Consider the following 23,459-nt stretch of genomic DNA (forward strand, 5'->3'; position numbering starts at 1 on the left):
GTGGATATTTTCTCTAGACCGATTTTCCCTGAAATGACGCAGTCCCGAACGAAGTGATATCGAACGTCGATATGCTTGGAGGCGTTGTGGTGAACCGGATTTTTCGACAGGGCAACAGCACCTTGACTGTCGCTATAGACAACTGGGGCCGAGTCATGGTCGACTTGTCGAAACGTGTGCGCCAGCCGACCGAGCCACAAAGCTTCTTTTGCTGCGTCGGACGCAGCTACATATTCTGCTTCGGTCGTTGAGGTCGCTGTGCACTCCTGAAGTTTCGACTTCCACGAAATTGCTCCATTGCCGAATTTGAAGCAGTATCCGGTTGTTGATTTCCGACTGTCTATACAGCCGGCGAAGTCCGAGTCGGTGTAACCGACTACGCCTGAGGTTCGGTTCGGACCGAAAAGAATGCCATGGTCTTTTGTGCCAGCCAGATATCTGAACACATGCTTGACTGCGTTCCAATGCGATCGGCCGGGATTGTGCATAAATCTGCTAACGACTCCTACGGCATGAGAGATATCAGGCCGTGTCGCGACCATCAGGTACATAAGGGAGCCGACTGCCGGTGCATACGGTACCGACTTCATATCTTCCCCCTCCGGACCGGATGTCGGGCAGTCTCGCTGAGAGAGCCGAAGATTCATGGGAAGCGGGGTTGAAGCAGATTTGGCTGATTGCATGTTGAAGCGGTCCAAGACACGTCCGATATAGTCGGTCTGAGACAAAAAAAAGATGTCGTTTATTGCGATGCCGACTAATCTTCATGCCAAGGATGTGTCGTGCCAGACCGAGGTCCTTCATGGCAAACTTCAACCGCAGTTGCCGAATGAGATCGGCAAGTTCGCCCGCGTGGCGTCCAGAAATTAGCATGTCGTCCACGTAGATGATGAGGAAGATGGGTGATCCATCTTGAGCTGTGTTGGTAAAAAGACAATGGTCCTCATCGCTTTTTGAGAAGCCGATCGATTGGATGAAGTCGTCGAACTTCTTGTACCATTGTCGCGGTGCCTGTTTGAGGCCGTATAGACTCTTCCTGAGTCGGCAGACTAGATGTTCTTGGCCAGTTGCCACGAAGCCTTTTGGCTGCTCCATATAAATTTCCTCCTCGAGATCGCCATGGAGGAAGGCTGTTTTGACATCTAGCTGAATCAGCTCCAAGTTGTCGGCTGCCACTACGCCGAGCAGAAAGCGGAGGGTTGTCATTTTCACCACTGGTGAAAAAATCTCGTCGAAGTCGACGCCATATTCTTGTCGGAAGCCCTTCGCAACTAATCTGGCCTTGTACTTTGGGGTGGTCGAATCAGACGTCTCTTTTAGTCGATAAACCCACTTGCAAGGAAGAGCACGTCGGTTCCTAGGTAATTCGACCAGATCCCAAGTCTTGTTTGCCCGAATGGAGTGCATTTCCGACTCCATCGCCAGATGCCAGGTGGCTGAATCGACAGATGTCGATGCTTCTTCGTAAGACGTCGGTTCGCCGGCGTCGGTGAAGAAGACTCCAGGAGAGTACCTCTCCGGAGGTTGCGACAGTCTCTCGGATCGTCGAGGTAAGATTGGACTGGTCGCATCGGGTATCAAGGTCGGATGGTCCGAAAGCGGATTGTTCTGCTGTGCCGAGTCGGAGTTGTCCGAGTCGGTGGTGTAAGGTTCAGCTATCCGTGAAGCTGACCGTGTGTTGAGAGCGGGGCCTTCTTGAAGGGTCGGCACATCGGAAAATGTTACCCTTCGGACTTCGATCGGTTTTTCGATTGATGGATTCATAGCCGACTCGTTGAACACAACGTCCGAACTTCGAACGATTTGTCTGCGTTCGGGGTCCCAGAGTCGGTATCCCATTTCGCCGTCTGATCCATAGCCAAGGAAAATGCATTTCCTGGACCGAGGTGCAAGTTTTCGGCGATCATCTTTCGGAATAAGGGCGTACGCCTCGCATCCGAAGATCCTCAGCTTGTCGTAATTCGGCTTACGGCCGATCCATAGTTCCTGAGGAATTTGAAGTCCTAGAGGTCTACTTGGCGACATATTGATTATGTGTACTGCCGTGAGTAGAGCCTCTGCCCAGAAGCCATCCGACAGTCCGGAGTGTTGGAGCATGGAAACTATCCGTTCTTGGATTGTCCGATTCATGCGTTCGGCAATCCCGTTTTGCTCCGGACTGTGTGGTGCCGTAAATTCACGTCGGATGCCGCGTTGTCGGCAGAATTTGACGAATTCTTCGGATTTGAACTCTCCCCCGTTGTCGGTCCGAAAGCATTTCAGTTTTCGGTCGGTTTGATTTTCTACCATAGCGAGCCAATCGGTGAAGATCGAGAAGACCCGATCTTTGGTGCGAATTGGATAAGCCCACACCTTTCGAGTCGAATCGTCAATAAAACTGACGAAGTAAGAGGCACCGCCTAGAGACTGATGCGGCATTGGGCCACAGACGTCCGAATGGACTAAATCAAGAGGTCTCGTTTCTCTTGGTGCTGATGTCGGGTGTGATGCGGCTACTTGTTTGCCATACTGGCAATGCTCGCAGAATTGATGGTCGGAGAAGGAGAGTTTGGGGATGTATCCGGCTCTAGATAGGTGCGTGATGCCGGCCTTGCTGAGGTGTCCTAATCTTCGGTGCCATAGTGATGACACAGGAATATCCACCAAAAACAGGTTACCCTCTCTGAGCGTAACATGTAACGGATACAGGGAGTGTATCTTGGGTCCTCTAGCAAGCAGGAGGTTCCCCCTGTGGAGTGTCCACCCTCCCGAAGAAAAACCGGCACGAATGCCGTCTTCATCTAGTTGTCCGACTGAGATCAATGGCCTTGAGAGCTCGGGTACATGTCGGACATTGTGGAGTACAAGTGTAGATCCACCTGCAAGGTTGAGCTCTATTGTGCCGATTCCGATGATGTCACAGTGTTGTGAGTTGCCGACTCGAACTGAGTCGGAGTGACGGATCGTATATTGCCGAAATTGGGATCGATGAGGAGTCACGTGAAATGACGCGCCCGAATCTAAGAGCCATGTGCTCGATTCTTCAGTCGTGAGTAGAACTTCTGATCCGACTGGATTTTCGATTGATAGTATATTCGGGTCGTCTGGTAGCACATCAGCTGAGAAGCTGACGTAATTGATCTCCTCATGCCGGCCACTCTTCTTGTCTGATCTCTGAGACTTGTCGTTCTTGTTCTTGAGTGCGCGGCAGTCGGCTTTGATGTGTCCGGGTTTCTTGCAATAGTTGCAGATTCGGTTATCCCGTGACTGGCTCCGTCTTCGCTGATTGTTCGGCGGTCGTGAGGAATCTCTTCCTCGTATGTTCGATCGGTCTGTCGAACCTTGTACTACGTAAGCGTCGTCTGTTGAGTCTTTGGCAAAAGACTTTCTCCGAGCTGCTTCGGTCAGAATTGCGCTCGTGACTTCGGAGTATTTGACAGCCGTGGTGGACGCGTTGCACACAGTTGTGACAAAAGTTTCCCATGATGAGGGAAGGCTACTCATGAGTATCATTGCTCTGAGTTCATCCTCGATTGCCGTCCCCTGAGATGAGATTTGGGAGCTTATACTTTCGTACTCATTGAGATGTGCTTGGACCGAATCGGATTCTTTCATCCGCAAGTTGTAGAGGCGCCGGATCAGAAACATCTTCGTTGCGGCGACCTTCTTTTCGTAAGTGTCCGACAGTGTTTTCCACAGTTCGAATGCTGTCGTACACGATTGCACCGTAAAGTATACCGATTCCGATAGGTGCATCCGAATCGTGGCGCGGACGATTCTGTCCAGCTTCTGCCACTCAATTGGTTTGTATCCTTCTGGAGGTTCTTCATTTTCGATGGGATCGATTTGCCCCTTGACTATGAGATAGTCCTGCATTTGCTCCTTCCAGAAGTTAAAGTTCGATCCATCGAACTTTCGTAGACTCATTTCTGACGAGCCGGATGTTGATGCCATCAAGTTTGGTTTCGGTTGGCGAAGCTCGGTTCGGAGTTGACTACGAACCTTGAAGGAGTGCAGCCGGTTGGCTCACCCGATATCGTTCTAGTCGGATTTGAACCCGAGTCGGTTCGGCTTCGGATATATGTATTTGTTGAACTTGCTCGAATTGACTCCGGTAGCTTGAGGGACAGAACCGACTGGTCTTCCCGGATGTTGCCGAGTCGGAGTGAGCCCGGTTCGCTTCGGATATATATGCCGAATACCGATTATTGAAACCGATTATCTGGACCGATTCTGCTTCGGGTGGCTGCAGCGACGAGAGAGACAGATCCAACTGATCCTCTCGAATGTCGATCAGCCGGATGAAGCACGAATTGGGGTTGTTGTCTTGAGACCGATCTGCACCAAGTGGTTACAACGAGCGGCGAGCAGCGTTTGTTGACTACTTCGGATGCCGTTTAACCGAATGGAGCACGATCGTGTCAATGATACACAAGGGGATTTCACCTCGAGCGGTTACGATCACAAGGAACAGAGTACAACCTGATGGCTTACTCCAAGCAAGAGGATCTAACGCGATGAGGTGCAAAACCTCGTTTTTCTTTTGTTCTTCTTCTCTCTTTTTCGAATGACGCAGGAAACCGAATGCTGAGACGACGGCCGACAGCGGATTGAAGGACCGACTACTGTGCAGGCTCTGATACCAGATGTTGGAGACAATGTCGTCTTTGCGGAAGATCAAGAAGCATTCGATTCTTCTCTGTACCTGCGTATGACAGTTTCTAGGTCGTGCACAGAGAGAGAGAGAGAGAGAGAGAGAGAGAGAGAGAGACAAAAGAAAACAACTTTCTATTTCCCAAAGCAATAATACAACATCCAACCTTACAAGAAGGTTACAAGGTCACTATATATAGTGACCGACTTAGGGCAACTACCCTTTATGCTAATTACATAAATGGCCAAAACGGGATAGTGTGAATACGTCCATTATACACATGTATTCGACAGTACTCTCCTGGAATTTTCTTCACCGACGCCGGCGAACCGACGTCCTACGAAGAAGCATCAGCAGCTGCCGATTCAGCCACCTGGCATTTGGCAATGGAGTCAGAAATGCACTCCATCCGCGCCAACAAGACTTGGGATCTGGTCGACTTACTGAAGAATCGACGTGCTCTTCCTTGCAAGTGGGTCTATAAACTAAAGGAGACATCCGACTCGACCACCCCAAAGTACAAGGCCAGATTAGTTGCGAAGGGATTTCGACAGGAATATGGCGTCGACTTCGACGAAATCTTTTCGCCAGTGGTGAAAATGACAACCCTTCGTTTCATGCTCGGTGTTGTGGCCGCCGACAATTTGGAGCTGATTCAGCTAGATGTGAAAACGACATTCCTCCACGGTGATCTAAAGGAGGAAATCTACATGGAGCAGCCGAAAGGCTTTGTGGCCACCGGTCAGGAACATCTAGTCTGCCGACTCAGGAAGAGTCTTTACGGCCTGAAACAGGCACCCCGACAGTGGTACAAGAAGTTCGACGATTTCATCCAGTCGGTCGGCTTCTCCAAGAGCGATGAGGACCACTGCCTCTTCACCAAAACAGCTCAAGACGGTTCTTCTGTCTTCCTCATCATCTACGTGGACGGCATGCTACTCTCCGGTCGGCATATCGGAGAGCTCATCGAACTCGTTCGGAAACTGCGATTGAAGTTTGCCATGAAGGACCTCGGTCCGGCAAGACACATACTCAGAATGAAGATTAGTCGGAATCGTGCCAAAAGACAGCTTTTTCTGTCTCAAACTGACTACATGGGACGTGTCTTGGAACGCTTCAACATGCAATCGGCCAAGTCTGCTTCGACCCCGCTCCCCATTCATCTTTGGCTTTCTCAGCGAGACTGCCCGACATCCGGTCCGGAGGTGGAAGACATGAAGTCGGTACCGTATGCACCGGCAGTAGGCTCTCTGATGTACGCGATGGTCGCGACACGGCCTGATATTTCTCACGCCGTAGGAGTCATCAGCAGATTTATGCACAATCCCGGCCGATCTCACTGGAACGCAGTCAAGCATGTGTTCAGATATTTAGCTGGCACAAAAGACCACGACATCCTTTTCGGTCCGAACTCAACTTCAGGCGTAGCCGGTTACACCGACTCGGACTTCGCCGGTGTCATGATATGGCAAGACTCGAACCCATGACCTTAGGTTATATGGGTCGAGCTCTTGACCATTAGACCATCTATTGTAATACGTAGGATATTATTTTCATTTACATTTTATTATAGGAAATTAGTGTATATTCCAGATTTCTCTGGAACATTCTAGAAGCTTCAGGATTACTCCTGAAAACACTATAAAAGAGGGCACTAGGCATTATGTTGAACCAAATTGGTTCAACGCCAGTCTTAAGCCTTTTAGCCACCGTTGTATATTCTCTTCATATAATAAATATCTTTCTTATCATCACTCTCTCTCTCTCTCTCTCTCTCTTTCTCTCTGTCTCGCTCACTTCTTCCTTCTCTCGAAGAAGTTCCACACCTCTCATAGTACTAATCCTTCGTTTAGTACTAATTCCTTCTCTGTCTCAGTACTGTTCATGACAGTTTGAACCAATTTGCCTACCTTCTGTCTCTCTCATTTCCTACTATTCTGTTATTCCTCTTTTCTTTCATCCCATGGCCACTGTTAGCGCTGAAGAATATCAATCTGTTTTCTCGGAATTCCAATGCTTGAAGGAGAAGTTCCATGCTTTGGAACAAGAAAACCAACGGTTGCTGGGGGATCTTCAGCAAATCTCCTTAGAAAAGCAGCAAACGCAACAACAACATGGGGAACTTGCGTTACGCGTGCAACAACTCAAAGCCACCATCGTAGCGATGCAACAACATGGGCCCGGAACACAAGGGATTCATAAAGAACCTAAGATTGGCCTTCCCACAAAGTTCGATGGAACGCGATCGCAGTTTAGAGGATTCCTTAACCAGGTACGATTAGTTATTCAAATGCATCCTTCCCGATATCCCACCGATGCATCACGAGTGGGTTTAGTAGGCACTTTGTTAAGTGGCTCGGCGTTGTCATGGTTCACTCCACTATTAGAAAAGGAATCTCCGTTACTCAACAATTTTGAAGAGTTTCTAGGTGAGTTTAAAGCATGTTTCGGAGATACTGACAGCATCAGGACCGCAATCAACAAAATCCGGCGATTACGCCAAGGTGACCGTCCAGCCTCCGCATACGCTGCAGATTTTCGCCTACTCGCCGCCGATATCCCTTGGGATGATCAAGCGTTGATGGAGCAATTCCGTTATGGTTTACGCAACGACGTCAAGGATTTACTTTTGACCTTCCCCGAAGAGCCAAAGTCCTTAACAGAAGCAATCAGTCGCGCGGTGAGATGTGACAACCGCCTCTTTGAGCGACGTTCGGAACGACAGCTACAGATGCCGAGGGCAAGATCAGAGCCCACCTACGCCTCAGTGGTAGCAAGACCTTTTCCGAGGGAGTCATATAATGCGTCTCCAGCGAATACTCCGACTCCGATGGAGATTGACACTACACGTCGTCGAGGGCCATTATCCGAAGAAGAAAAGCAGCGACGCCGTACAAATCGACTATGTCTTTACTGCGGTGGACCAAGACATATCGCAATAAATTGCCCCCATAGGCCAAGAAGACAGGTAAACCAAATAGTCGCTAGTTCTAATTGTACTAAATCCGAACCTATTTCAGTAGGGATATCTGATAGTCCTAATAGTACTAATATCCCAGATCTAGCAAACAAATTTGATGTCCTTAGTCAGTTAGAAGAAGAGTTAAACGACTAAGTCCAGCCAAAATAGGAGCCGTTTGGTTGGACAGCCCTAGATCTGTGCAGCCCATTAGTGGTTCCATTCCCTCTAAGCAAGTTAGTGATGTGTTCGTAGCCCAAGTAATAGTTAGTACTAAAAGTACCCCTCCAGTACATGTCCTAGCACTCCTAGATTCCGGAGCTAACTCTTGCTTTATGGATAAGAAATTTGCTCAAGCTCATAAGATATCCCTAAGAAAACTCCAGTGTCCAGCCTCTGTAGTAGTCATTGATGGACGTCCCATTGCTTCCGGAAATATCCTAGAAGAGTCAGAGCCCATTAATATTGTCCTAGATAACTTAGTATGTGTAGTATCATTTAATATTATTAGTATCCCAGAACATCCTATAGTTTTAGGACTACCGTGGTTCGAGTTACATAACCCTGACATAGATTGGAGAACAAGAGAAATCCGGTGTCGACAAACCCAAGGGTCAACTCAGAAGATGGCAACCATTTCGCTACGTCAGTTGCGTAAAGAAGGGCACAAGGAGGAAATGTTCCTCTTTGCAATATCAGTAAACCCCTCCAGCACCACTAAAGAAGAATCCACCGTTCAACTTCCCGAGAAGTATCGTCATTACACCGATGTGTTCGATAAAGTACAAGCCAACACACTTCCTCATCATCGACCGTACGATTGCCCCATCGATTTACAACCGGGAAAAGAGCCGCCATGGGGACCGATCTACAATTTGTCACCAACCGAGCTGGAAGTCCTTCGGGCCTATATAGAGGAGAATTTGGAAAATGGTTTCATTCGGCATTCGAAATCTCCAGCCGGTGCGCCCATTTTCTTCGTCAAGAAAAAAGATGGATCGCTTCGTCTCGTTGTAGATTACCGTGGCTTGAATAAGGTTACAATCAGGAATAGGTATGCTCTTCCCCTTATCTCAAGTCTTTTAGAACGGATCAATGGTGCCAGGTTCTTCACGAAGATCGACTTACGGGGAGCATATAACCTCGTACGGATCCGACCAGGAGACGAATGGAAGACCGTGTTTCGCACCAGATATGGGCACTTCGAGTATACTGTCATGCCGTTCGGCCTCACTAATGCGCCGGCAGTCTTCCAGCACATGGCTAATGATATATTCCGAGATCTATTGGATGATTGTTTGATCATCTATTTGGATGATCTACTGGTTTATTCAAAGACCCAAGAAGAACATGATTCTCATGTACTATTAGTACTAAAACGACTTCGAGAACATGGTCTGTATGCAAAGCTAGAAAAATGTAGTTTCGGGTGCAACCAAGTGGAATTTCTCGGCTACATCATTTCGTCAGAAGGCATCTCCATGGACCCAGCTAAGGTCAGAACGGTGGTAGAATGGCAGACTCCGCGTTCGGTACGGGATGTGCAATGCTTCTTAGGCTTTGCCAATTTTTACCGGAAGTTCATACAGGATTACTCAAAGATCGTTCTACCTCTCACACAACTTACCAGGAAGGGACAACCGTTCACCTGGTCTGAAGAAACGGACATGGCTTTCGAGAGTCTTAAAAAAGCATTTACATCGGCTCCAATTCTAGCTCATGTCGATCCGGAGAAACCATTCATTATCGAAGCTGACGCATCGGATTTTGCATTGGGGAGCATTCTGTCACAACAGGGGAATGATGAAAAGCTACATCCTGTGGCTTTTCACTCACGCAAGTTTGATGCCGCCGAAATCAACTACGAAATCCATGATAAGGAGCTATTGGCAATAGTGGATTCTTTTATGCAATGGAGGCATTTTCTGGAGGGATCCTCTCATCCAGTCACCGTATTTAGTGACCACAAGAATCTTGCCTACTTTCAGGATGCTCGTGTGTTGAATCGACGTCAAGCTCGGTGGGCCCACTTCCTCACGCGTTTCGACTTCAAAATTACATATCGTCCGGGGAGGCACCAAGGGAAGGCAGATGCATTATCACGACGTTCGTATCTAGCACCCCGTCCTGGCGAGCCAGCTTTCGATAACCAAAAACAAGTCATCTTGGGACCGGCACGATTACAAGCAACACAAATCTTTGACATGCCTATGGATTCCCGCGTTATCGATACCATACGTGAAGACTTGAAGACAGATGCGTTCGCCCAAGCTATACTAGCACAAATTGATCCCTCTCGAGCGTCGTGTTCACAGTCGCAACCACTAGGTACGGACTATCAGCAATTCAAATACCATGATGGATTACTCTTCTTTAAAGAACTTTTGTATGTTCCTAATGGTTCTTGCCGCCTTCGAGTAGTACAAAACTGTCATGACACATATACAGCTGGGCATTTTGGTAGTACTAAAACATTACATTTAGTACAACGATCATTCTGGTGGCCCTGTATGCGACAATTTGTCGAGGATTTTGTTCGGACTTGTGATACATGTTGCAGAGCGAAAATGCCAAGGCATCATCCATATGGTTTATTAGAACCATTATCAATTCCAAGCAAGCCGTGGCAATCCATTGCTCTAGACTTCATCACAGATCTTCCAGTCTCTAAGGGGTTCAATGCGATTCTAACGGTGGTCGATCGATATACGAAGATGGCTCATTTCTTGCCATGTACTAAGGAGATCTCCAGTGAAGACACTGCCGAAATTGTCATGCGTGAAGTATGTCGGCATCATGGACTCCCCGATAGTATCATCAGCGACCGTGGACCCCAGTTCGTGTCAAAATTCTGGAAGCACCTTTTTAACATGCTCAAGGTCACTTGTAACCTCTCTTCCGGCTACCACCCACAAACTGACGGTCAAGCTGAACGAACAAATCAAACGTTGGAACAGTATCTGCGGTGCTTTCTCAGCTATCATCAGGACGACTGGACAGATATTCTCCACTTCGCCGAATTTGCCTATAACAACTCTATCCACGCATCCACTAAAGTTACGCCATTTTATGCTTATACGGGATGTCACCCCCGGTGGAGTGTACTTGAAACCCCAGAGGTGTCCACAAATCCGTGCGCGGAGGATCGTTTGGAGCGGTTACGCAAGATACAAGCGGATTTATCTACTCATCTCCAACAAGCTCAACAAACACACAAGGTCTACGCGGATCGTCATCGACTTCCATCTAGTTTTAATATTGGAGATCGGGTGTGGTTGCTACGACGACACATCAAGACTACTCGTCCATGTGAGAAGTTGGATTATCGGCGATTAGGTCCTTTCCGTATTATTGGAAAGATTAATGATGTTGCTTTTCGTCTCGATCTACCTCCTCAACTTCGGATACATCCGGTGTTTCATAGTTCTCTCTTCGAACCCTACCACGAGAGCACCATCCCAGAACGTCTTATTCAACCTCCACCCCCGATCGAGCTTGAAGATGGGCCGGAGTACGAGGTTGCCGCCATTCTTGATTCCAAGATTGTTCGCAACAAGCTCTACTATCTAGTCGATTGGCTAGGCTATAGTCCCAGCGAACGTACTTGGGAACCGATCGAGAATGTAACCAATGCTCGTGCTCTTCTTGAAGACTTCCATCGTCAATATCCACACAAACCGGGTCCTCAATCCAAGACGACTCGTGACACTCGTCGTTTTAAAGGGGGGATAGTGTCATGATATGGCAAGACTCGAACCCATGACCTTAGGTTATATGGGTCGAGCTCTTGACCATTAGACCATCTATTGTAATACGTAGGATATTATTTTCATTTACATTTTATTATAGGAAATTAGTGTATATTCCAGATTTCTCTGGAACATTCTAGAAGCTTCAGGATTACTCCTGAAAACACTATAAAAGAGGGCACTAGGCATTATGTTGAACCAAATTGGTTCAACGCCAGTCTTAAGCCTTTTAGCCACCGTTGTATATTCTCTTCATATAATAAATATCTTTCTTATCATCACTCTCTCTCTCTCTCTCTCTCTCTTTCTCTCTGTCTCGCTCACTTCTTCCTTCTCTCGAAGAAGTTCCACACCTCTCATAGTACTAATCCTTCGTTTAGTACTAATTCCTTCTCTGTCTCAGTACTGTTCATGACAGCCGGCTGTGTGGACATTCACAAATCAACAACCGGATATTGCTTTAAATTCGGCAATGGAGCAATCTCATGGAAGTCGAAACTTCAGGAGTGCACAGCCACCTCAACGACCGAAGCAGAATATGTAGTTGCCTCCGATGCAGTGAAAGAAGCTTTATGGCTCGGTCGGCTGGCGCACACATTTCGGCAAGTTAACTCCGACTCGGCTCCAGTTGTCTACAGCGACAGTTAGAGTGCTGTTGCTTTGTCGAAAAATCCGGTTCATCACAACGCCTCCAAGCATATCGAAGTTCGATATCACTTCGTTCGGGACTGCGTCATTTCCGGGAAAATCGGTTTAGAGAAGATATCCACAACCGATAATGTCGCAGATGGAATGACCAAGTGTCTTTCGGCAGACCGGTTCCGGTCTCTTCGGTAACAGATGGGCGTAACAACATATCGGTCCGGTTGAAGCCGGACATAGTGCAGGATGGTTTCGGACAACAGACATCGGTTCACTGACGATCAGCCTTAGCTTTTCCGACTTGACCAGTTCGGTCTTCTGTCTACGGATCATGCCGATTCGAACAAAACTGACCTGTCCGAGAACCTATGCCTATACTTGTATTTTTTAGATAACCCATGTATACGCCCATTACGGGGGAGTGTCGAATACAAATGTATAATGGACGTATTCATACTATCCTCTTAGAGAGCCCAAGTTCGGGCTATTTCTGTAAATAACATAAAGGGCAGTTGCCCTAAGTGAGTCACTATATAAAGTGACTCTGTAACCTTTTGTAAAGGTTGGTTGTTCATTGTTGTAACGGTTGCCCCTTTATGAATATAGATATATTCTTTGTGCCTCTCTCTCTCTCTCTCTGTACGTAATTTGTTCTTGCCTCTCTCATACACAGGTATTTCTTCCTCACAGATTCATACTATGTGATCTCTTCCGCACTGACGGCCTTGTTCATTCCCTACACCCCCCTTTGTGTAGTCTCTCTCTCTCTTTCCCCTTGTCTGTTGTCACCCTCCCTCCCTCTCTTTCTCTCTCTCTCCCTTCGCTCTAAAGTTTCTAACCGGCTTAGCCAGCTTGAGCCGGTTTGGCGAAGCTCAAGCCAAGCAGAGCCGAGCTCAAACCGTTAAGGCAAGTTCAAGCCTAAATTAGGTCGAGCTGAGCCGCTAAGCCGCTTTAAGCTGGCTAAGCCAAACAGTTTAGGCTTGAGCCGAGCCGTTGCTGATCCCTAGTTACGCCCATAGAGTGCTTGAAAAGGGTTTCGTGTCGATGCATGTACGGATGTATTGTAGGCATGGGTGACGAAAGGCAAGAATTGATCCCAAGTTTTGTTGCATGGATTGATGTAAGCGGCAATCTCCTTCTTGAGGGTCTTGTTGAGTCGTCCGGTGAGGTAAATTGTCTGAGCATGGATGGTATGGGGACTTAAACACTTGTTGGACACCTAGTTGAGTTGTAACGACGTTGAGGACATCCTCGTGGAACTGGCATCCTTGATCAGATAATAGTTGGACGGGGCTAGTGACAGAAAACAAGCTAGCAATTGGCGGATAGAGATTAATCACACCTATGGACTGAGGGTCACCTGGACTTGGCTGAGGTGGGGCACAAGAGGGCTATCGTGTCAGAGCGGGATCGGGGAAAGATCAATTGGCGGAGAAAGATCAATCGCTCCTGTGGACTGAGGGCCACCTGGACTTGGTTGAGGTGGGGGGTAGGAGGGTTATAGGCGAATAGAGATCAATCGCTCCTGTGGACTGACAACCACTTGGACTTGGCTGAGGTGGGGACAGGAGGGCTATCGTGTAGGCGGGGGGATCAGAGAAACTCTTGGGACAAGAAGTTAGTGGGTAACCTAAGGTGAGGGAGAAGAGGTGGATGTTTGGACGTGGGGGATTGGTACCCCACTTCTCCACCAATATGTGAAATGCACATAAGAAATCAAAACCAACCTAGTTAGCTTCTTACTTCATACTCAATTTATAGTTGATACAAAGGTACCCATTTGGGTTAGCTTAGCTAAAAAAGGTGTGCTAAAAGGGTGAGTCGGCTTAGGTACACGCATCCTAAAAAGGGTGTGCTAAAAAGGTGGCACAAAGGAACACATGTACACCACAATATTATTTAATGTAAGTCTCTTTTTTAATGTGAAGTTAAATATCCCCTTTTTAATGTGGAAGTCTCTTTTGTTATATGATATATCTAAAAAACTAAAAAATATGATCTTTTTTTTAAAAACGAATATTGTTTCATGGATTCTTATGCGTATTCGTGCATTCGTTTAGTAACCCCAACGAATACGAATATGTCAATATATGATACATACTACATATACGATACGTACGTACATAGACTTGAACATTATGTGTGAATTTTGTATCCCATGCCCAAGTAAGGGAGCTCATCATTCTATCTTCTCCTTCTTCTTCTTCTTCACCAAGCTTTCCATGGCACCTGTCCTCTCTTCTCTGTGTATCCTCCCTTCCAGTAATGTAGCACCTATCCACAGCCTCCGAACTGTCCCACATCCTTTGTTTCTTCATCACTCTCGCACGAGAAACTTGTCAATCCTTGCAGCAACAGAAGCATCCGATTCGCTACATTCATCATCGTCTGCACACCACCACCATCATCAGAAACCTCTCAAATCTTCTTCTTCCCCATTCTCTTCCATAATTCCTCCGCTCGCTGCCTCTATCCTCGTCTTTTCCGTTTGCTCACCTCCTCCAGGTACATATCTGATTCGTGATGCTCTAAGAACGTTTTCTCAAGGCTTTGTTTTTATCCTGTATTAAACTTTCTGAAAGAAAAATTATGTACGATACATGTCTGTGTATTCCTTCTTGAGAAAGCTTGCAATATTTCTCAGCTTTCTACGTAATCTTTCTCAAGAAATCTTTAGTCAGTGTCCTTTCATGAAGTTTCTTGAAATGTTCTTCTGTCTATTCTCTTTCTGAAAAAACCTGGTAATACTTAGTTTTTCTGTCTTCTTAATAAGTTAACAGTTTCTTGATTTGTATTCCTTTCTCTGAATGCGTTCTTTTGAAAGGTAACTTTGATTCTCAAGTAATGTCGTAATTTGCTTCATTAATTAAATAGTCTTGTAATTTGCTATGTTTCTTCTGTATTCTTTCTCACAAATTTTGATGAAATGCTTCATTAATTTCAATATTCATTCTTAAGAAATTTCGTCATCTGTATTCTCCCTTAAGAAATAAGTATTGCCTATCATGGAATGTCCTTTTTGATGCTTGCTCAATTGCAAAGGAAGACCACGAAGATAAATTTAAGCTGCATATCTAAGACAGCCATTTAAATGCTTGAGTATGGGGCTCTCATTTAATGGCATATGTTCAGATAAGGTCAGCAGGTTCTTTGATCCTTTGTAGGTGAAGCTGGTATTTTATCAGGATCCACAGGACTAACCTCATTTGATTTTCCATCATTACCAACACCTGGCATTCTCAAGAAAATTCAAGGTATGTTTTATTTCAGCACTCAATATTAGATTACTTCTCATGCATAATTTTATGTTCAAGTGGCTTGTTGTACATTCATAACTGTTCTATGTGTGTATTGTGTACCATGTTAGCTTCTTTCTTTGCAGTGCATGCATTTGTGTTCTGTGTATGTATCTGATTCTTTTCTCAGGTATAATGTTCTTTCTTCACTGTTCATTCGTGACAAATCCATGTGTTAATCCTGTATTATGCTAGATTCTGACTTATAAGTCAAGAATAATGCTATTTTTGAGTTGTCTGTTGTATGTCCATAACAGTTATGTGTGTTTTGCTGGAAAATAACAGTTTTTATGCCTAGAGTGTACACATAATAAAATGGAGCTGTTGTGATTATGCATAAACCAATCAGATTGGGCAAATATACCTATAAGACCAAACAAGTGATTACATCTTAAGTGCTGTATTGTCTTTGAGAACAACAAATCAAAATAAAATAAATATTACTCAGTAAATATAAAAGTAAATAAGATAAAAAAGGAGACGAAACAATCGACACATGTGAAGTTCGCAAGTTAGATATATTATAACTTTAGTCTTCGAAAGATCTCTATCATAGGTTGATCCAGAATGGAGAGGTCTCAGAAGTGAGGGAAGCACCTGCAATTGCGGGAGATAATGGCCTTTATTTTGCAATGACAAAGGTGTTGAGGTCGTGATTTGTGGGCCTGAGAGAGGATGTGAGAGAATCACAAGAGTAATCTAGAGTATTCATGAATTTTCTAGATTATTATTCCAAAAAGTTCTAGGACCTAGGTAAATAACAATGAAAATAATATCCTACATATTACAATTTATCCTAATGGTAAGGCCTCGACCCGTGTATTGTAAGGTCACGAGTTCAAATCTTGTTTGGGGTCACATCAAGACACTATCCCCCCCTTCGAACGATGAGTATTGCAAGTCGTCTTTAGTTAAGGACCTGGTTTGTCTGGGTATTGTTGATGAAATTCTTCAACAAGGGCTCGAGAATTTGTAACATTCTTTGCCGGTTCCCAAGTGCGGTCGCTCGAACTATACCCTAGCCAATCCACCAAATAATATAGCTTGTTGTGACAGACTATAGCCTAGCTAATCCACCAAATAATATAGCTTGTTTTGAACAAACTTGGAATCAAGAATAGCAACAACTTCATGCTCTAGTCCATCTTCAAGTTCAATAGGTGGAGGTGATTAAGTACGATTTGGAACCTTTATACTTTCTTCTCTTGATTCATCACATGTGTAATAGATGAATTTGATACCATATCCCCAACACATACATCTGCCCATGACTTCGTTGTGCATACATTTTTCATCTCACTTACATCCCACCTCATTGTGTCCATTTTTTCTTCTTTTAATGCTTCCTTTAACTCAATCTTGTTAAGGCGCTCATTTGTTTTGAAAAAAGCTCTCTTACATTCTTGAATCTCATCATCAAGTTTTGCAACCATTTTCTTAAGACTTTCATTCTCAATGACAACAATTTGGACCTTAGCATTCTCCTTTATTAGTGTCCTAATCTCTTCACCTTGCTTGTTTATTCTTTTTCGAAGAGAAATCAAGTGACTCATACACATTTTATCCATTGTGGTTGAATTTGCTGCATTAATATCAAGAATCGTTGGTGATCTTGGCTCATTACCGATCATACTCCCGGACTTTGTGGCCACATTACGAGTGTTTGCCATTGTAGGACCAAACCCTACGAGAAGTATACCTCTAAAACCTGCTAGCTTTAGTTGATTACATAACTAATCTTCTTAGATCATATCATAGATCTTGTTGTGAGCTTTGATTCAAGCCATATCTTGTCAAAATCAGACCTCATATGACAAAGTAAAATATATTATATATATATAGAGAGAGAGAGAGAGTATATGATAGAAGGAAAATATATTATAGAAAAAGGAGTAATTTAGAGAGAGGGATAGGAATAAATTAGAGGTCTGATCAAAGACAAGTTATGGTTTGATTTGAAACTCACAACAAGATCTATGATATGATCTTGGAAGATAAGTTTTGTAATTCATCAAAGCGATACAGATTTCAAAAGTATATTTCTCATAGGGTGTGGTCGTACAATGGCAAACACTCGCAAATGAGCCACACTGTCCGGGGCCATGATAGATAATGAGCCAAGATCACTAAAGATTCTTGAATGCAACAAAGTCAGCCATAATGGAGTTCATTTGATTTCTCTTCAAGAAACCATAAATGAAACAAGGTAAAGATATTAGGGCACTCATGAAGGAGAATGTAAAACTACAAACGATTTGTTATTGAGAATGAGAGACTTAAGCAAACGGTTACAAAACTTGAAGATAAGATTAGAGAATGTAAGAAAGCTTCATTAACAAGTGAGCATTTAGACATGACTGAACTAAAGTATTGAAGAAGGAAAAATGGAGACAATGAGGTGGGATGTGAATGAGATGAAAAATGTTGCATTGCGGAGGAGATTTATTCTAGTAAATCAACTTCATATGATCATCTATGCATCTTCGGCTGTAAAGCTTTTGTCCACATTAGATTCTTGTAGAGGTGTACAAGAGTTGTAGTAGTCACGTCATATGTCGGGATGCTCTACTATCAAGAATCCACAATTCAACAACGACTTGGAGTGTCGATGTAAGAGCACATTTCTTCAGTCATGACGCACAACTCAAGCTCATCCATAACATTGTTGGCCGACTTGGCTGTCACCAAGAAGTCTTAGTGAACTGGTTCTTCTCATCTGCCATCTTTTTCCGGCAATCGTTGATAGTGTGACCCTTGTTATCACAGTAGAAGCACTTTCCATTAAACTTTTCTTCTTCGGTATCCTCTTCCAACTCCTTGAGTTGATGTTCCTTTACTCTTACTCTTGACGACTTGGCTGTCACCAAGAAGTCTTAGTGAACTGGTTCTTCTCATCTGCCATCTTTTTCCGGCAATCGTTGATAGTGTGACCCTTGTTGTCATAGTAGAAGCACTTTCCATTAAACTTTTCTTCTTTGGTATCCTCTTCCAACTCCTTTAGTTGATGTTCCTTTACTCTTACTCTTGACGACAAATGCCGAATCTTCTTCTCTTGTCTTCAGCTGTTGCTCCTCTTCAAGCAGCATTCATTCAGTTCGTCAAATTTCAAAGGAGTGCATCAAATCGGACTGTTCAATGCTGTCACAAGGACATCATACTTGGAAGGCAGTACTTGAAGGCACTGACGAACCATATCCTTTGGAGAAACTGCTACACCACTGACAACCAGCTGATCTTGAAGATCATTAATTCTTTTTACGAAGGACTCCACTTTCTCTCCATCAGTGAGCTTCTTTGCAGCAAGCTGATTTTCTAGGCTCTCTATCCTTGTATAGTTCCTGGTTTCCTTCTAGCTGGCCAGTATGCTGCAAGCTTCTTGTGCCTTGGTTGTATGTTGCACTAATGTTCGTATAGTCACATACACCAATGGCTATATTACACAATGCATCAAGGTTCCTTCTCTTCCAAGCTTGAAGTAGGTCAAGTTTTGGAGAAATTGGTGTGGTAGGATGTGTAGAGAGTGTAGTTGTTAACAATCGGCAACAGTTCGGTTCAGTTCGAGGGTGTTAAAACCAAACCGTTTAAAAATTTTGAAACTTAAACCGGAACTGAACCGAACCATGAAACCGTGAAAACCGTGGTTTTGTGGTTCGGTTTTAGTTTTCATGTTAGGTCAAAATTCAAAATTTCAATTATAAATTATAAATTATAAATTATTTTCATTATTTCAAATTTTAATTTTTCAAAATGTTAATGAATTTTCCTAAAATGTGAGAATTAGGCTTAAAAATGAAAAGGTTGTTCAAAAAAATATTTAAAAAACTAATCAATTGGCAACCCTAAACCATCAAACCATTTAAACCGCGGTTTCAAACCGAACCACCCCCAAACCAAAACCGAACTGTTAAAAAAACTTGAACTTGAACCAAATCGAACTGAACAATTTAAGCTGTTAAGCCGCAGTTTTGCAGTTTGGTTCAATTCAAACCGAACCGTTACCGATTGTTATGTTCCGTTAGACAATGGACTAGGGCAAATGTGCTATGGAGCAAATGCAACATTTGTGGACAAGTCCATTGATTCTATCTCTCTTTATCTCTTTGGTACTAGACAACGACTACATGTATAGTCTTAATCTAGATCCAACCTCTCAACTTTGATATCATGTTAGAATATTGAGAATTGACAACCGTTTACTCTTTCCTATCTGTATGGTATTGACAAGTGTCATGCTGACATTTATTTGTCGTAAATTAACGTCCATAGTTTATCTTTGAAAGGTATGGTAATGGATGTTATGTGCCTGGTTTGTATGGATTCTCATTCCACTTTTTCTTTTATGCAGAAGAAAACAAAGCAAGGTATGAAGGTCTAGATGAAAAATTCAAGTCTTCATCCTTAGTACAAGAGTTATTAAAAAGATCAAAGCAGAACGCAGAACTGTATGATCCACATGTTTGATCTTCATAAACATTTTTTGATGTTCATCCTTTTATGAATGTTAGTACTCTTTGTGAATTTTGATTAAACAATGTAACAGACACAAACAAGAAATTCAAAATAAATATTGTCAAAGGGGAGCAGATTGGGGTGTTGGAGATTGCTCAACTGCTGCAATGTCTGAAGAGGAGAGAACCACTTTCATGGAAGCATTAAAGGGAAACAAATCTGCAGAATAAGGTTTTCTCTACCTTAAATCATAAAGTTTCTTTCATGTAGTACACTGACATTATAAATCTGTTATGTACATGTACATATTAATATGTACTGCTTATAGCCATGTTCATTATGTTTACTAGCATGACCAGATCATAGGACTAGAAAGAAAGGAGAAAGAAAGAAAGAAATATTAACGTCTTTTAAGAGGCCAAAATGACCTATAAAACCAAACAAGGGCAATCATCTTAAAATATTGTCTCATCTTTGAGAAACAACAAACTAAAATAAATAAATGTAACTAAGCAAAAAAGTAAATTGAAATAGATTAAGACATGACCGAAGAATCTTGTCATCCATACATGTAAGATTCTCAAATCAGATCTTTCAAATATCTCTAGCATAAGTCTATCTAGAATGGAGAGGTCTCAAAAGTCACGGAAGCACTTGCAATGGCAGGGTGTAATGGCCTTTATTTTTTGATGGCAAGGGTGATGAGACCATGGTCCAGAAGGCCGAGGCATATGTGCATGATAAATTGCTATTGCCCAATCTATTGTAACCCCTTTGCAATGTCCTGGTTAGGTGTGCATTTGTATAGCTCTTGATTGGCTTGTGGTATGAGTAGGAATGATGGGGCTAAAGAAAGTTGTGATTGTTCTTTGTTGATGAGCTCATGTGGTTCTATTGTTGCCCTTTAACACCTTCTCCATGTGTCCCTTGATTTCTAACAAGGAAACCCCCAAGCACTGTTGGTACTTATATTCCATTACCTTGTGTTGTGGGCCAAAGCATTAGTTAAAGAGGCAATGGTATCTCCCCCTTATTTTTTTAAAAACAGTACAATGACAAACATATTGTTCTTCAAACTCTTGCATCTGATGACACAATTGGCAAATTCTTTCTTCAAAAGGTATTCATGCATATTTGTGTGTGCATAACTTCGCGACAGCAGGCCTCAATTGCTAATTGATGTGAAGTTCACAGCTGCCCTATCACACTGCACAACGCATGGGATAGATGTGTGTACATATAAGAGGTCCTGATGATGAATCCATCCTTCAATGTGTGTACACATTGTCTTATAACATGCCATCTTCTTACCAAGAGACCTGGGGCTGATCACTCTATTCTTTTCCACTTTGTTCATATTTAGATGGGGGCAATCCAACCTATATTGGAACAGGGGTAGTGCATTGATGCTTATGCCATGTGAGTCGAACCATTGTTGCATTTCAGGATGCCAACAATGAATATGTCCATGTTTAGCAAGTTGTTTTGATGACAGAAGCAAATACTGTTCCAGAATCTTTCTGATTGGTAATCCAAGAATTAGGAGCAAGATGTGTGCTAGCAATAGGAGCAAGATGTCACGAGCATAGATAAAGTGCTCACTTACTAATCCATCATGATCTTGGGCCTTCCCAAATTGTAACCGATAAATGGTGTTTCTTATAATATGTGGAATAAAAAAGGTGGATTCACGTGGCCGTGAGTCAGGTGGGTGGGGGCTGCCCAGGGATATCATAAATTAGCTTTGCATATTCATGCCACACTTGAGGTGAGGTCAATTGTGTGTAAGTTGCCTCTCATAAAACATTTTCCATGTTCTTTTATACTCTTGTCCTAAGAACAAGTGATACATGTGTGCTTCATATTTAGCTAAATATGATCTCTTCTTCCTCACAAGGAGTTGGAAGGTTGCCTCCAAGTTAGTTCATGTTGCAAAGATATTGTTATATCACAACATTCCTTATCATACCAACTATTTTGTATGACTCAGGTTTGGATGCATTGCACATTGTGTGGGGAAAGGCATTTGTGGCTACTTTATGCGATGATTTGTGTGACTTTGTCTAGGGGTGTATAAGTATCCGATTATAGCATGCCATTATATACTATATGACGATATACATCAATTGTCCCTGGGCTAAATTGGTATTTAGTCAGCCCACTATTCTTCTGGGATATACATCCCTTGTGCATTCATTCTCCATCTGAAAGCGTAGATATGCATGATTTGCTGCCATTGATGAGTCATTGTAAACATAACAAGAGGACGTTGTTTCTAGATTGTTTCTACCTAAGGAAAGACTGGTTTTGTCTAACTTTCTTGGCTCTTGTTAGTGCTTCTAGCCTTCTATCAATATTTATATTGTATAACACTATTTTCTTTTTAATACTTTGGAAGGAGGTTTCTCTAAGTAGCATTGGGGTTCTTTCCTAAATTCTATCATAAGCTTTTTTTCTGTTCATTGTCTTGCATTGCCTTCCCTACAAGGGGTTATGAACCGTGAGGAAGAAAGGGAACCTGCAGGAATTCTAGAGACATTTACGACCCTTGACATACTAATTACCCTCAAATAGATTGTATTTGGATTCGTAGAAAGAAAAAGAATGTGATCAATTTCTGTCACATCAGCACTTGTGGTAGTATAATCAATCTTAAAATTCCAACCTTGTTTCCCAAATCTCTTGTTTCCCAACCCTGAATGAATATAAGTTCTTATTTATACACGTGCATTCAATACAAAATATTATGTTCTAAAGTGTCTGATGCAATACTTCCATGTACTCTAATATGTGATTGAAATACATATCTCAAAATGCTACAGCGACATTCACAAGGGATGGTATGCAGGTTGATGGTATTCACGTGCCAGCATCTCATTGGTCACATCAAAGAAGGGGTGGAAGTTTCAATTTCTAAGCTTCCAATGATACTTGGATGGATCTAAAGATTCAAGGAGGAAAATGGATAAAAATGACTAGCGGGCTTTGAACTTAAACACATCCATTGAAAGCTTTATCTTTTCTCCACCTCAAGCTCTCACCTATAAAAAAGTTGTTCTTCTATATTTTATTTAAAGTGCCTCACCCTCCATTTGTTGTCTCCGTTTAATTCTCTTTTGATGGTATATTGTATTTACATGTCTTATTTGATCTCTGTATTATATATTTTCCACAATTCATAAGTGTATTAAAAAACATAAATCACACAAAAACAGCAAGTATTAATTTAATGTAAAAACAACAATCGGAGAAGAGACATTTTAAATATAATTTAAAAAAGGACGTGCATTGACAAAATGAGGGCCTAAGTTTTTGAGTGTTCGATTTTCTGTTAACAATAATCGATGGAATCTAAAACAGGTATACGCTTATTCCAAGTTGTGCGTTGGTGAAGGGAGTTATGTTTGTCTATTCCCAATGAAGTGATGGTGAAGTCCTTTGAGGCATTTTATAGGAGGTGATGTGCATTCCAATTGTTGAGGCACTTGTTGAGAGTGAAAAAGTGAAATAATTGCTTATATGGCCCTATTAAGGCAGGTAGAGCAATTCTTTGGTGCACAAAGTAAGAATAGGTAGGATAGGAGTATCATTGCTTATATTGATTCAAGTAAGAATATATAGGATGGGATTATTATTTCTTATATTGAGTCAAATTCAAATTTATTGGAGGCTAAAAAGTGGAATCAATCAGAAACTAGAAAATAAATTGAATAAACATTGTAATCTTTTTG

General features: G+C 43.0%; 1 protein-coding gene across 1 annotated transcript; it reads left to right on the forward strand.

The window, feature by feature from the left end:
* Positions 1 to 14,142: 14,142 nt before the first annotated feature.
* On the forward strand, positions 14,143 to 23,025 carry LOC147860600 (uncharacterized). The gene is made up of 5 exons (XM_087324923.1): positions 14,143 to 14,488; positions 15,148 to 15,237; positions 19,625 to 19,721; positions 19,820 to 19,959; positions 22,577 to 23,025. The coding sequence occupies exons 1-4, from the start codon at positions 14,206 to 14,208 to the stop codon at positions 19,956 to 19,958; spliced, it is 609 nt and encodes a 202-aa protein (XP_087181049.1). The 5' UTR covers positions 14,143 to 14,205; the 3' UTR covers position 19,959; positions 22,577 to 23,025.
* Positions 23,026 to 23,459: the final 434 nt, after the last annotated feature.

This window comes from Azolla caroliniana, unplaced genomic scaffold (genome assembly GCF_043228905.1).
Source record: "Azolla caroliniana isolate FFs.n. ecotype wild unplaced genomic scaffold, voAzoCaro1.0.p SCAF_9, whole genome shotgun sequence".
Taxonomy (NCBI): domain Eukaryota; kingdom Viridiplantae; phylum Streptophyta; class Polypodiopsida; order Salviniales; family Salviniaceae; genus Azolla; species Azolla caroliniana.

Bases quoted from the DNA above. Each gene is read 5' to 3' on its own strand.
- LOC147860600 (XM_087324923.1), top strand. From the start codon at position 14,206: ATGGCACCTGTCCTCTCTTCTCTGTGTATCCTCCCTTCCAGTAATGTA. The intron at 14,489-15,147 runs GTACATATCTGA...GATCCTTTGTAG, and splicing joins CGTTTGCTCACCTCCTCCAG to GTGAAGCTGGTATTTTATCA. The intron at 19,722-19,819 runs GTATGATCCACA...ACAATGTAACAG, and splicing joins TCAAAGCAGAACGCAGAACT to ACACAAACAAGAAATTCAAA.